This window comes from Otolemur garnettii, unplaced genomic scaffold (assembly GCF_000181295.1).
Source record: "Otolemur garnettii isolate 467f Iridium unplaced genomic scaffold, OtoGar3 scaffold00152, whole genome shotgun sequence".
NCBI lineage: Eukaryota > Metazoa > Chordata > Mammalia > Primates > Galagidae > Otolemur > Otolemur garnettii.
The window spans coordinates 198371-212077 of NW_003852547.1; the positions used below are offsets into that span (position 1 = coordinate 198371).

Below are 13707 nucleotides of genomic sequence, written 5' to 3' on the forward strand. Positions count from 1 at the left end.
CCGCCATGCCTGGCTATTTTCTTTTGCAGTTGTCATTGCTGTTTAGCTGGCCCAGGCTGGGTTTGAACCCGCCAGCCTTGTTGTGTGTGTCTGGCGCTGTAATCCCCCCTGGGGTGGGATCTGTTACCCCAGGACTGCTGCAACCCAGACAAATCAACTCATGCTATAGGCGCTGAGCCTGCAATGAACTTTTGTTTATGAGTCTTGTGTGCATGCGTGTGAAGGTCCCCCAACTGCTCACAAATATCTCCACAACCTCACCCTCCCCACTTCCATCCTACCTGGCCTCAAATGACAAGCTCAAAGGAACCTAGGAGTCACACAAAGGTGACAGGATCCCTGCTTGGCACTGGGCAAGTGACAACCTTCCTTCTCTGGGCCTCAGTTTCTTGCTTTGTAAAATGGGGGTAGCGGGAGTGACCTATCTTGTCCAACTGTAAAAAAACCCAATATTTATAATCCTAGCACTCTGGGAGGCTGAGGCTAGTGGATCACCTGAGCTCAGGAGTTTCAGACCAGCCTTCCAAAGCAAGAGTGAGACCTGTCTCTACTAAAAATAGAAAAACTAGCCAGGTGTCTGTAGACCCAACTACTTGGGAGGCTGAGGAAAGATCGCTTAAACCCAGGAATTTGAGGTTGCTGTAAGCTATGGTGACACCAGGGCACTCTAGCTTGGGCAACAGAGTAAGACTCTGTCTCTAAATTAATTAATTAATTTAATTTAATAAAAATAGCAATACCAGCTCGGTGTCTGTGGCTCAAGTGGCTAAAGCACCAGCCACATACACCTATGGTTGCAGGTTCAAATCCAGCCCCAGCCCATCAAACAACAATGATGGCTGCAACCAAAAAATAGCCGGGCATTGTGGCAGGCGCCTGCGGTCCCAGCTACTTGGGAGGCAGAGGCAGGAGACTTGCTTGAGCCAGGAGTTGGAGGTTGCTGTGAGCTATGATGCCATAGCACTCTACCCAGGGGGACAGCTTGAGGCTCTGTCTCAAAAAAATAAAATAACAATACCAAGGCTGGGAGGAGGGAAATGACCACCTGGTAGCCTGCCTTATAGTATATTCCTTGTGATCATAGACAGTGACAAACATTTACTGAGCACCTGCTGTGGGCCCTGCCCTGTGGTCAGTGCTCTGCATGCAACAACTCCTTTAAATCCTTGTTTCCAACCCCAAGAATCAAGGAAACCAGAGGGTCAGAGAGGGGACAAGTTTTGCTCAAGCCAGAGGTGGATAAAGGTCACGCTCAGAGCTATCCTCAGCAGACACCTAAAACTCTGGCTCCCTCAGGGTTCCTTTCGAAACTCATCAGTGACAGAGCCAGGCCTTGACCCAGCCTCTCCCCCACCCCCACACAGCCACCCCTCAGGGGACTTGCGGCCACTGCAGGTGCAGGAAACAGTTCCTCAGTGCTCATAGCATGAAGCATATGGCAGGGGCTGCCCCCAGGCCTGACAGCCAAAAGGCCCAGCAGTGGTGGCCATTGGAGCCCATCTCCGCCAGGGCTGGGCAGGAAGTGGGGCGGGGTCTGGGGTGGGATCTGTTACCCCAGGACTGCTGCAACCCAGACAAACCAACCCACTGGGAGAAGATGGCTGGGGGTCCAGCTGTCCTCCAAGGTCTGCGAGCCACCATCTTCCTCTTCTTGCTGTCTGCTGCCTACCTGGGTATGTTGCCAAAGGGCAAGTGCTGGAGGGACATGGCTGGAAACTGGAGAGGCTGGAGAGAGGGCAAAGATAGAGGAAGGGTGCCACTTAAGTGGGGGAGGCAAGGCAGAAAGAGGGGGTACTTGTGTAAGGCCCCTCTAGAAATCTCATCTGTTCCAAGCGGGACCAAGATGCTGCTGAAAGTGGGCAGCGCCTGTGGCTCAAAGGAGCAGGGCGCCGGCCTCGTATACCGGAGGTGGTGGGTGCAAACCTGTCCCCGCCAGAAAAAAAAAAAGATGTTGCTGAAAGGAGCTAAGGATGGTGAGGTGTCCCTAGCTCTAGGGAGGCGGGCAGGAGCTAGAGATGCCTCCCCCACTTCTCATCCTCACAGGTCAAAAAAGGAACTAAAGGTTTTTCTTGACTGAACACCAGCGCTGGGGGTAGCAATCAGCATCAGACAGGAGAGAAAGCTTTCTCCTTTTCTGCTGTTGTTTTTTTTTTTGGAGATATAGTCTCACTTTGTTGCCCTCAGTAGAGTGTTGTCACATCACAGCTCACAGCAACCTCAAACTCTTGGGCTTAAGTGATTCTCTTGCCTCAGCCTACCAAGTAGCTGGGCCTACAGGCGTCCACCACAATGCCCAGCTATTTTTTGGTTGTAGTTGTCATTGTTGTTTGGCAGGCCCAGGTTGGATTCGAACCCTCCAGCCCTGGTGTATGTGGCTGGCACCCTAGCCTCTAAGCTACAGGCACAAATCTGTGTTGTTCGTTTATTTCTTTTTTGACACAAAATCTCACTTTGTCACCCTCTGTAGAGGGATTTGATGTCAAAGCTTACAGCAGGGTGGTGCCTATGGCTCAAGGAATAGGGCACTGGCTCCATATGCCGGAGGTGGCGGGTTCAAACCCAGCCCTGACCAAAAATTGCAAAAAAAAAAAAAAAAAAAGCTCACAGCAACCTCAAACTCTTGGGCTCAAGTTGTCCTCTTGCCTCAGCCTCCTGACTGGCTGGGACTATGGATGCTTACCACAACACACAGCTATTTTTAGAGACAGGGTCTCACTGTAGCTCAAGCTGGTCTTCAACTCCTGAACTCAAGCAATCCACCCACCTAGGTGTCCCAGAGTGCTAGAATTATAGGCCTGAGCCACCAAGAAGTCCCTCCCTCTCTGCCTTAAATCTCAGTCATTCCCTCTCCTGTGAAGCATATCCCTTCTCAGCATGGGAGAGGGGATGCTTCCTGTGCCCCCCCACACACACCTGCCCAAGGCCAGCTGGCAGGGCAATGATGACCACACTGAGCTCAAAGAAGGCTGTTTGGCCACCCAGGGTACACTAGGAGCAGGGGTTGGAGCTCTAGACTGGCTGGCTGAATCTTAAGCTTAGGACCATGATGTTGCTCATCCCCTTCCCCTACGGCTACCTCCTTCTTTCTTCCTCCTCCCACCTCCAGAAGAGGCGGAGCCAGCCACATGGGCTGGCCTGCAGGGGCTGAGAGCTGGAACTTCCCAGAGGAACCAGCCTGTGCCACCTTTCCCTTTCTCAGACATCCCTGTCCCCACCCTGCTGGGCCTCTCCCCAGCCCCCAAATCAACCCGAGAGCTGAACTCACCCCTGACCCTAGGTTGATAGATAGGAGCTGCAGAGAATGAGGGACAGGCCCAGGGTCACAGGCCTAAAGACTTGCTCCAGAGTACCAGGCAGAAAGAAACCCAGGGAGCCAGGAGTGTAAACCCAGTACTCCTCCTGACTGCCTGTTGACACTGGGCAACCCACCGGCCTGGGCCTCAACCATCTCCCCTGTAAAACCTAGTAGGGTTTTGTGATAAGATAAAGTGCCAGATGCAGGGCCTAGCTTTGGGTGGGGTGGGAAAATGGAGCAGGAAGGCCTTCAGGAGGAGGGGCTGCCTGAACTGATTCTGTAAAGATCTATCTGGCAAGGGCACTTCCAGTGCCAGAGAACCAAACACCAAAAGCCAGAGAGCTCAAAGGGACCAAAACATAAAGTGGGTGTGCAGAAGGATGGCAAGAGATGGCATGGGAGTGGTGAGAAGGGTCCCTGGGGTGTCTCTCTGTCCCAGAGAGTCTTACTCTCCTCCCCCAGGAGTATCCTCTCCCCTTCCCTGGGGGCCTCTTCACTTTCTATTCCCCCCAAGGTGTGTCAGCCCCTACCAGGAGAGTCCTCACCCTCCTCTTTCCCTCCAGACCCAGCAGTACTGGAGCCCCAGGGGCTGGGGCTGGGGGCCTGTGCCTTAGTCCTGTCCTTAGTCTTGACATATTCCCGCCTTCTGCAGGTCCTGGGTGCCAGGCCCTGAGGGTGGACAGGGGCCCACCATCGGTGACAGTGAGCATAGGGGATAAGGTCCACCTCCCTTGCCAGTACAATGACAACAAAACCAAAGTCAATGTCACATGGTGGCGCTTCATCCAAGGCAACCATACGTGGCCCCCCGAGTACATAGGTTTTGCCAACGACTCCAATGGTGAGCTGACCATCGAGAATGTGAACAAGAGCCACGGGGGCATGTACAGGTGTCATGTCCAGGAACAAGGCAAATCACACCAGTACTCCTGTGGCACCTACCTCCGTGTCCGTGGTGAGTAACCAGGGCCTCTAGGTCCCACTCTCCAGTCAGGGACACTCAGTTTACTCATCTGTGAAGTTGGGACAGAGCCACTACCTTCATTTTGGGTTCAAAACTAGCTAGGACACAGTGACTTATGTTCCCATCTGTAGAGTTGCAGCTTCAGGGGTTTCAGGCCTTGCTTGGGGCAGGGGGACTTGGAGGCCAGAGCTCTGAGCAACACCCCTTTCTCACAGAGCCACCCCCTAGACCTTTCCTGGACATGGGAGAGGGCACCAAGAACCGCATCATCACAGCGGAAGGGATCATCCTTCTGTTCTGCGCAGTGGTGCCTGGGACATTGCTACTGTTCAGGGTGAGCCACTGGGGGACCGCCAAGTCAGCTGGGTGAAAGCCTGGGCTGCATGACTCCCAGTGCCTAGCTGGCCTTCTTGAGTCTAAAGTTCCCCATCCAAAAACTTGGGAGAATGAGAGCACACCCCTCACAGAAGCTATGGAGGTGAAATGAGGGGTGGTCCTCACTCAGCTTTCCCTTCAGGATTATCCTCACCATCCACATCCTGAAAGGTGTCTTATTCTTCCCCCAGGGGTGTCCTCACTGCCCCTCTCTATGGGTGTCTTACTGTCCTTCTGTCCCCACCTAAGAGTGTGGTTATCCCATAGGTATAGCCCAGACCTGCATCAGCCTCTCCCCAGGCCACAGGGCAACTATTTTTATTTACAATTACTGAGATTCCTGGGGCAGTGGAGATAGCCCAAAGGACTCTAGCTCTGGACTAAGAGAAAGCTGTCACATACCTGACATATGGCCTTGAGCACACCTCTTACCCCTTCTGGAAAAAGATACTCACCTCCCCCACTCATTGAGGCACCCACCCTGCCCCCCTCCCAGAAACGATGGCAGAATGAGAAGTTCGGGGTAGATGCCCAGGATGATTATGAAGATGAAAATCTTTATGAGGTAAGGATGGGGGTAGGGGCAAATGTGCTGGGGGCCTGCACTTGTTCCTCCCTCTCATTGGGGTAACCCCCGGAGGTGCTATGTATACCAACACTCACACCCACTGCTACTATCCACCCTAGGGCCTGAACTTGGACGACTGCTCCATGTATGAGGACATCTCCAGGGGCCTCCAGGGCACCTACCAGGATGTGGGCAGCCTCCATGTTGGAGATGTCCAGCTGGAGAAGCCGTGACACTCCCCACTCCCACCAGACTGCCCCAGCCTGCTGCGCCCCAAATCCAGGTCGCCCTGAAACACACTCTCTGCAATCTTCCCTCATTTTCCACCCTGGGATATCTTTTCTGTCTCTTTCTTTTCATTTTGGAGACAAGAGTCTCAAGCTGTTGCCCTGGGTAGAGTGTGGTGGTGTCATAGCTCACAGCAACCTACAACTCCTGGGCTCAAGCAATCCTCTTGCCTCAATTTTTCTATTTTTAGTAGAGACAGAGTCTTGCTTTTGCTCAGGCTGGTCTTGAATTTGTAAGCTCAAGCAATCCACTGGCCTTGGTCTCCCAGAGTGCTGGGATTGCAGGCATGAAGCCCACCCAGGTACCTGCTCTCTTTTCCCCTCCAGGCCTCCTCCGACTCCTCTGAGGTGTCCTACTCTTTTTCCCTCTAGACTGTCCCATCCTCCCCACCCCCAACTGCAGTTCTCCCCCTGCTGCCTTTCCCAGGCTCCCTCCCCAGCGGGTAATGAGCCTTAATCGCTGCCTCTGGGGGAGCTGATTGTAACAGCCTCGTTAGTGTCACCCCCTCCTCCCTGATCTGTCATGGCCACTTAGTGATAATAAATCCTTCCCAACTGCAGACCTTGGCAGGAGTCATGGATCTCATGGATACCGCACCCTGTTTCCTACGACCCAGGATCAGGCACCCATTGTCTTCCTCCCTCAGACCCAGGATTCTGGGCCCAGACATATGCTCACTCCCCACACCTGGGCCAAAGCAGCCAGTCTTGGCTGCGCCCCTGAGAGAAACAAGAAGTCCTTGGGGAGGTCTCCACCCCAATTTAAGGAGCAGTTTGGCCTCCGTCTAGGGCCTCATCCCGGAGCAAAGAGGGAGGTGTGACAACTGAATTATTTGTGCATATATAAGCCCTAGAAACACAGGGGACTATCTCAGAGAGGTTAGTATGGAAATCAGACTGCACCCACATCTCTTCTCCGGCTAGACTTGTAGAGGGGCATTTAGAGAGTCTATGGCCCTAGGTTGGAGATGCTGAGACCACCCAGGGGCAATGGCACAGAGGCACTGAGACAGAGAGTTACTGAGAAAGGGGACAGTGAAGAGACACGGGGAATCTGAGACAGTGCTCTAGACACAGAGACACGGGGCAAAGGAGGGATAAGACAGACCGCATGGAAGAGACAGAGGAGAGGGGGCGCTGAACCGGGACACGGAGAAGCCGGGGAAAGCAACAGTAGGAGAAATGACAGGGGCTGAGAGAGAGATGGAGAAAGATGCAGAGGGGAGGCAAAGGCTTCGAAGGAGAAAGTGAACGAGAAGAGACAGCAGGAGGAGAAACCAACGAGGGAGAGACAGGGAGTGAGACAGAAAGAGAGGACACAGACAGAAACACACCCAAGAAGTGAAGACCAAAGGGAGATGAAGGGAAATGCAGAGCGGGGAAGCAGGGAGGCTGTTGCTCAGGCTGGAGCGGACAGGGCGCAGGACTCGCCCCAGTCCCGCCAGTGAGGTGACGGCCACGCCCGCCCGGGAGAAGAGACCTGGCAACTCGCGCGGTTGAGCGACCGACGGAGCCGGCGGGAGAGGCCGGGGGCTGGGGCGGGGCCGGGCGGAGCACGGAAGGGAGGGCGCGGGCGGGCGGCGAGAAGGGGAAGGAAGCCGAGGTGCCGGGCGGCCGCGGGGCGCCGGCAGGAAGCGGGGAGGGGTGGCGGGGCGGGGGCCTCCGGAAAAACGCCCCAACTTCCTGCCCCGCCAGAGCCAGGAAGCTGGAGCCGGGACTCAGGGCCCGGGATCACCGAGCCCGACCTCGGGCGCCCCGCCGGTCACCTCCCCACGCGGACACCAGGTACGCCGGCCCTGGCCCCGCCCGGTCTCCCTCCCTTCGGCTGCTAGGAGAAGTGGGAGGAGAAGGAGGGAGCGGTTGGGGCGCTTCCCTCAGCTGAGGGGCCTCCTGGGGCCCGCGGGGCCGGCAGCCGCGCCTTCTGGGGCCTCAGTTTTCCCATCTGTCAAAAGGAGCAAAGAAGGGACAGTTAACACTTGCCGAGTGCCCAGTACTGGGGGATGAGCGGTGCGAGGCTGGGGTCAAGGCTCCTAAACTGCTCAGTAGAGGACGGTTGATTACTCCCATTGTACGGGTGAGAAAACCGAGACCCAGGGAGCGGAACCGACTTGTCCCAGGGAACACACTTCGTGAGATTATTACGGATTTGAACTATCAAGTGTTGAGCGCCCTCCTCCAACTCCGCATGCGTTAGCCCACCTAAAAAGGAAAAAACCCGACAATAATAACAACGCCCCTGGGCCACTGTAAAGGTACAAGTTGCAGAGAGCATGTTTGAACACGTTTTCGGAAAGCTCATTTCTGGGTCATTAATTATTCTCTGGGAGATGGGTGTAGGGGAGAGAGCTGGAGACCGTTCCCCATTGTACAGATGGGAAGACTGAGGCCTGAGACGTCATTACTTCTTTGCAGGTTACAGTGCTTGTCAGAGGAGGAAATAGGCTCAAATCCAAGAGTTTTGCATTCCAGTTCCAGTAGAAAGGAGAGTAGGGGCGCGGAAGGAATTGATGTACGAGGATTGGAAATTTAGCTGGTCTTCCAAGTGGGGAGGCAAATAGGGCGGGAGCCCCAGTCCGAGGTGTGGGTGCTCAGCGCCCTAGCGGCTCAGATCTCGGATTGATCTCCGGCGAGGGGTCGAGACTACCTGCACCTCTGGGCGGGGGCGGAGCGCAGGGGAGTGACGGGGGCAGTAGAGATACGGAAACGCCGGCCCTCCAATACAGGCCAGAGCGACCTTATCTGGCCAGCGTGGCGCAGTGGAGAGCTAGAGCGGCCGGCAAGAGGAGTCGAGTCGCAGAGGCAGAAGCTGGTAGTTGCCAGGCTAGAGCGTCTGGCGGGAGGAGTGGAGCTTGCAGCAACGGGGGACTCTGGGGCGGCTAGAGTGACTCGACGGCGGGGGTGGGGGTAGTCTGGAGCCGGCGCGCGGAGGCTTCGGTTCTGGCGGCTGCAGTGGCTTCTCTTCCTACCTGGAGCAGGTGAGGGACGCGGACCCTGACGGGCTTCAGACCCTAACTCTGCGCGTCCTCCCCGACATTCCCTGCTGTGCACATTGCCACGTCTCCTGTAGGATTTAGGGCCATGTAGACCCACCATGTCCATATAAGATTTGGGACTCGTGTAGACACCCACCTACACGTTTCTTAGAGATTAGAAGGTGTTACAGACCCTCCAGGCTCCTGCTAGTCACCACCCCCCGACATTGGAGACCTAACTAATTATAGACGTGGGGTCTTCATAGATCAATAAGAGCATCTCCTAGAGTCTGGGGCCCTGTAGACCCCGGATCTCAGGACCCACTTTCACACCCCCTATAGAACTCTCCACCTCTATTAAGGATCTATAAGTCCTGTGACTGGCTTCTTTCCCTATGGAATCATGATCCCGTATGACCCCCAGATCCTTTAGACCCACTACTTGTCAAATAGAATCTGAGGCCTTACACATTCCAAGGCCTTCTTTAAGGTTCCCAGAGGTTCTTGGAGACTCTGGATCATCAGCTCAATTATCTTGTAGACCCTGAGCTCTGGGTAGCACCCAGATGCCCATGTAGTCCCCCATGTATCCTAGCTTACAACTCCCAGCTTTGTGGACTTTCCAAACCTTCCCTAACCCCATAGATCCCCATCCACACAATGCTCCCTTTGTTAGACCTCAGGCCTTGTTAGTTGCCTGTAGATCCATCTACCCTCTTAGAGCTTCACCTGTAATTCTTCAGGTGGGACCCCTTCACCTCCTCATCTCGTAAATAGCCAGCATTCCCTTTCTCTAACCTCTCTGAACCCCAGGTTTTGTGGAGCTTCTGAGTCCAACTTGCACTCCAGTGATTACATGCCCCTGACTTTTCCTGGCACCATAACACCATAAGGAGACTTGATGTGTCTTAGAGCTTTGGTTTAGATTTTAATTTCCAAAGGGTGGATGAGGGTCCCCACACTCTGAAGCAATGCATTTAAGCAAGACTGCCTAGGTCTGAATCTTTGCTCTTTTATAATGTGTGCCTCAGTCTCCTCTATAAAATGGGGATAAGAATAATAGTGACATCTTGGGATCATTGAGAGGATTAAATGAATTAATATCTATAAAACAGGAATGCTGGGCCTGGCACAGCACTAAGTGCACTTAAGTGTTAGCTGCTATTTCACCTTATCATGATGAGAAATAAGGAGGTACTTGTCAAGGGCACAGTGTGGGACCTGGCACCAAGCATCTGCTCAGATAATATGTTTACCCCTCTCCTTTGTGCTTTTGGAATCTCCTTGACTGAGTTGAACCTTTCCTTCCTTGAGTGAGATGATTATGGACCTTTCATGTCCATGGTCATGTTTTCCAGCCCAGAAGTTGCAGCTGGTGGTGTGAGTCCCATCTCTCATGGGAATAAGAACAGTATGGGCTGCTCATGGTTGGGGAGGCTTTCCTGAGTTGATACATGAGACATACTTAGAGCAATGCCTAGCACACTGTATGTGCTATGTGAGTTTAGCTCTCATAATAAATTATTACTATTACTTTTCTGCCTTGGTTTGCACATTTATTAATGTAAATTTTTAACAATGCTCAAATCTGGAATTACTCAAGCTTGGGTATTAGACAAATGTACTTTATGGAAAAGAATAAAAATTATGCTGCTTGGGTGGACCCATAAGATGGCATTTGGACCCTCTAGAAAGCATCATTGTTTAATAGTCATGATCAAATCATAGCTAACATTTACTGGGAAGCTAGGAAGGAGGCCTTTGAAAGAGGGAGAGGGTGGGTCTCAGGCAGCTACGGTTATAAATAGCTTAGGGCTGTGAGGACTCCCCCCATGGTCCACCACACCCCTTTCCACAGCTCCTTCCCGCATGACACTGGCTCCATGGCATTAGTCAGACTAATTAAGGACACAGAAGATGTCAGTGGAAAGACTCAGGGAGAAGTGGAGGTTCATGGAGAGGCAGCAACAGATGGGGAGAGAAGCAGGTGGAGAGAGATGAGAGGCAGCACATGAGACCGGTGTGAGGATGGCAGCTGCCCAAACCAGATGTGGGAAGGCACAGAGATGGGAGAGAGAAGGAGAGGTGGGCATAGCCTCTGAGATGGGAGAGGAGGGGAGGAGGCAGAGTCCATGGGAAAAATGAGACAGATCTGGAGGAAGGGAAGGAGATAAATGAGGAAACAGGGAGAGGAGAGGCTGAGACATGAGGCAGCTTTGAGGAGAGCAGGCTAGGGAAAGGAGGGGTGGTAAGAGGGACAGAGGGCAGAGAAGACAGACACACCTGGGGATGGGATAGCGGAGGACCCTACCTCATTTCCTGGGACTGGAAGCCAGGAAGGATATGAAGCTCCTGAGGGAGGGAAGAACTTCTGGGTTTGGGGACTCCTGCCCTAAGGGAGGAGGGTTCAGGGGGTTATTTTCTTACATAGAGAGAGTTGGGGGTTGGGGGTTTGCCATTGTGACTTCCTGTCACAGGAAGTGGGGCTGGTGGGTTCTGAGGCAGCATCCTGCCCCAGGCCTGTCACAGACCAGAGGAGAGCCCCCAACACCCCAGATCTTTCCTTCCACCTCTCCTGTAGCCTTCCCAACTCTGCTTGCCTCTAGGCCCTGCCCTGTCAGGAGTCAGCCCCCGCCCCAGGTCCCTCTAACCCAAGAGCCTGGCCCCCAGCTCCCTCCTCCATCAGGGACCCAAAATTGCAGGCTCTCAGACACAGCCCTCTCTGGGACCAGGCCTCCTGAGCTTCCAGCCCTCCCCATCCCTGCTGGCCTCTGAAGGGCTCTTTGTGGCCACACAGAGGCCCCATTGAGTTGCGGAGGCCCAGATGGGGGGGGGGGAGGCTGTTTACTCACCTTCACACCTGGGCCAGGAATCTGTGAGTAACCACCCCTGCCTCCTCCACCCACCCCCTAACCACCACCCCTCCTCTTCCCCCAGCCCTGCAGAGCCCAGGGAGGAGATGGAAGACGTCGCCGGAGGGGTGGTGAGTGGGGAAAGCCAGGGGTGAGAGCACTGGGGCTGTGAGGGGGGCCCTGTGGACTGAAGCCCCCCTCCCCTTTCACAGCCTCCAGGGCCCCCCAAGCCTGGCCTTGTGCCCATCAGCATCATCGGGGCTGAGGACGAGGATTTTGAGAACGAGCTGGAGACGGTGAGCAAAGATGGGTTGGAAAAGCTTCCGTCCCAGGCTCAGCATCCTATCCTGTGTCCCCTCCCACCACAGGTCCAGTCCTCAGTTCTCAGATCCTGTCCCTGGCCCCCTCCCACAGCCTGTCTCTTGTTCTCTCATCTTCTTGGCACCTCCTTCCTTATCTCACCCTTCCCATCCTCAGAGCCCCCATTGCAGCATAGACTCCCAAGCTTCTTATCCCTCAACCCCAGTTCTGATCACTGTTCCCTCCTTCCCCGCCTTAGCATGGGTCCCCATTCCTTCTCACCTAACTTCTGTCCTCATTGACCACCAATATAGCCTTAAATTTCATTCATTCTTCCTGCCTACCTGCCCACCTGCCTGTGCTGTCACCTGTATAGCAGAGACACCATTACTATCCCTGAGTTCCCAGGACCTTCCCAGCTTGGATCCATCCTGAAGTGCCAGAGACTGGGTAGAATCAAGCCCAAAGCCCTTCCTCTCCTCCCCATTGTATTCAACCCCATCCCCTTCCCCAGAGCTCAGAGTTGCAAAACAGCCAGTTCCAGAGCCTGGAGCAAGTGAAGCGGCGCCCAGCCCACCTCATGGCCCTCCTGCAGCACGTGGCCCTGCAATTTGAGCCGGGACCCCTGGTGAGGGCAAGGCTGGGAAGGCACAGGGGAGGGTGAGGCTGGAATAGGCCACAGTCTTCAGTGAGCTAGGCCAGTGATGATGAGCCGGGAGGGCCTGAGAACCTGATTCAGAAATAGACAGCACCATAGATGAGATCCAGAGAGGCTACCATGGGATGTAGACAAGATTGAAGGATTCACCTATGAGGTCCCCATGCAGGCTAAGAGAGTTCACACGGCAAGGTCACATAGAGAGCACCAGAGAATCCAGCAGCCAGGCAGAAACCACATCCCCTTCTTACCCACCTTCCATGCCTGTAGCAATGCCACCCTTCAGTGACAGTGCCCTTCCATGGATGCTTCCCTGCAAGGTCTTCTCAGCAGGTGGCATTAGTTAGTCATTCAGGTTGGTGCTTGGGAGAAAGCTGTCAGACAGCCCAGCCTAGGTGTCCCTACAGCCCATATTCCAGAAACAAGAAAAACACCACAAGGAGCTCACGAGGCAGACAGAACATAATTGTTCATCTAGAAACTTCCTGGATGAGCCAGAAGATATCTGGGAGAGGTGGATGCATAACCTTACTGAGTCCAAAAAACCCACCAGATGATATAGGAGGTAGAAGCCACAGTATAGACACTGGGTCTAGGGACCTGTGGAAAAGGGTTTCATCCCAAAAAGACCCAGTGCAGCCCAGCACGAGACAGGAGTGCAGGACAGCCCCAAGCATTGCATTCGTTATGGAAATGCACAGCAAATCCCTCCAGAAAACTAGGAGAACACCTGAGAGTACAGAAAGAAGAGCACGTCATCTGTGAGACAGGAAGGAAGCTGTGTATCCTGACACCAAAGCTTTATAACATGGTAGAAAATGAAGAAATTGACTAGGCACAGTGACTTAGGCATGTAATCCTAGTACTAGTACCTCAGGAGGCTGAGTTGGGATAATCCCTTGAGCCCAGGTGTTTGAAGTATGAGCTATGATGACCATACACTGCACGACAGCCTGGGCAGCAGAATGGGACTTTGTCTCAAAAAAAGGGCATCGCCTATGGCTCAAAGGAGTAGGGTGCTGGCCCCATATGCCGGAGGTGGCGGGTTCAAACCCAGCCCCGGCCAAAAACTGCAAAAAAAAAAAAAAAAAGGCCAGACGTAGTGGCTCATGCCTGTAATCCTAGCACTCTGGGAGGCCAAGGCAGGAGGATCACTTGAGCTCAGGAGTTTGAGACCAGCCTGGGACCCATCTCTACTAAAAATAGAAAAATCAGCCAGACATTGTGGCAGGTGCTTATACTCCCTCCTGGGAGGCTGAGACTGGAGGATCACTTGAACTCAAGGATTTGAGGTTGCTGTGAACTAGGCTAATGCCACAGCACTCTAGCCTGGGCAACAGAATGAGACTCTGTCTCCAAAAAGAGAGAGAGAAGGCTCGGCGCCTATAGCTCAACCGGCTAAGGCGCCAGCCACATACACCTAAGGTGGCGGGTTC

General features: G+C 53.9%; 2 protein-coding genes across 5 annotated transcripts in view; both read left to right on the forward strand.

Moving 5' to 3' along the window:
- The first annotated feature begins 1572 nt into the window (after nt 1–1572).
- CD79A (CD79a molecule) lies at nt 1573–5534 on the forward strand. Its single transcript, XM_003799458.3, has 5 exons — nt 1573–1673; nt 3948–4250; nt 4475–4593; nt 5131–5199; nt 5322–5534. The coding sequence occupies exons 1-5, from the start codon at nt 1598–1600 to the stop codon at nt 5433–5435; spliced, it is 681 nt and encodes a 226-aa protein (XP_003799506.1). The 5' UTR covers nt 1573–1597; the 3' UTR covers nt 5436–5534.
- A 1578-nt stretch (nt 5535–7112) lies between these two features.
- ARHGEF1 (Rho guanine nucleotide exchange factor 1) overlaps nt 7113–13707 on the forward strand; it is a 20562-nt gene continuing 13967 nt past the window's right edge. The window contains exons 1-4 of one of the 4 annotated variants that reach the window (XR_002775668.1): nt 7113–7274; nt 11399–11444; nt 11526–11609; nt 12128–12241. Coding sequence is in view for 3 of the 4 variants with exons in the window: in XM_012811179.2 (XP_012666633.1) it covers nt 11421–11444; nt 11526–11609; nt 12128–12241 (222 nt within the window). In the remaining variant the exon portion in view is untranslated. Of the gene's footprint in view, nt 7275–7584; nt 7742–8348; nt 8465–11398; nt 11445–11525; nt 11610–12127; nt 12242–13707 lie in introns of those variants that run through there. The other 3 variants (XM_012811179.2, XM_023518935.1, XM_023518934.1) reach the window with 3 other exon arrangements.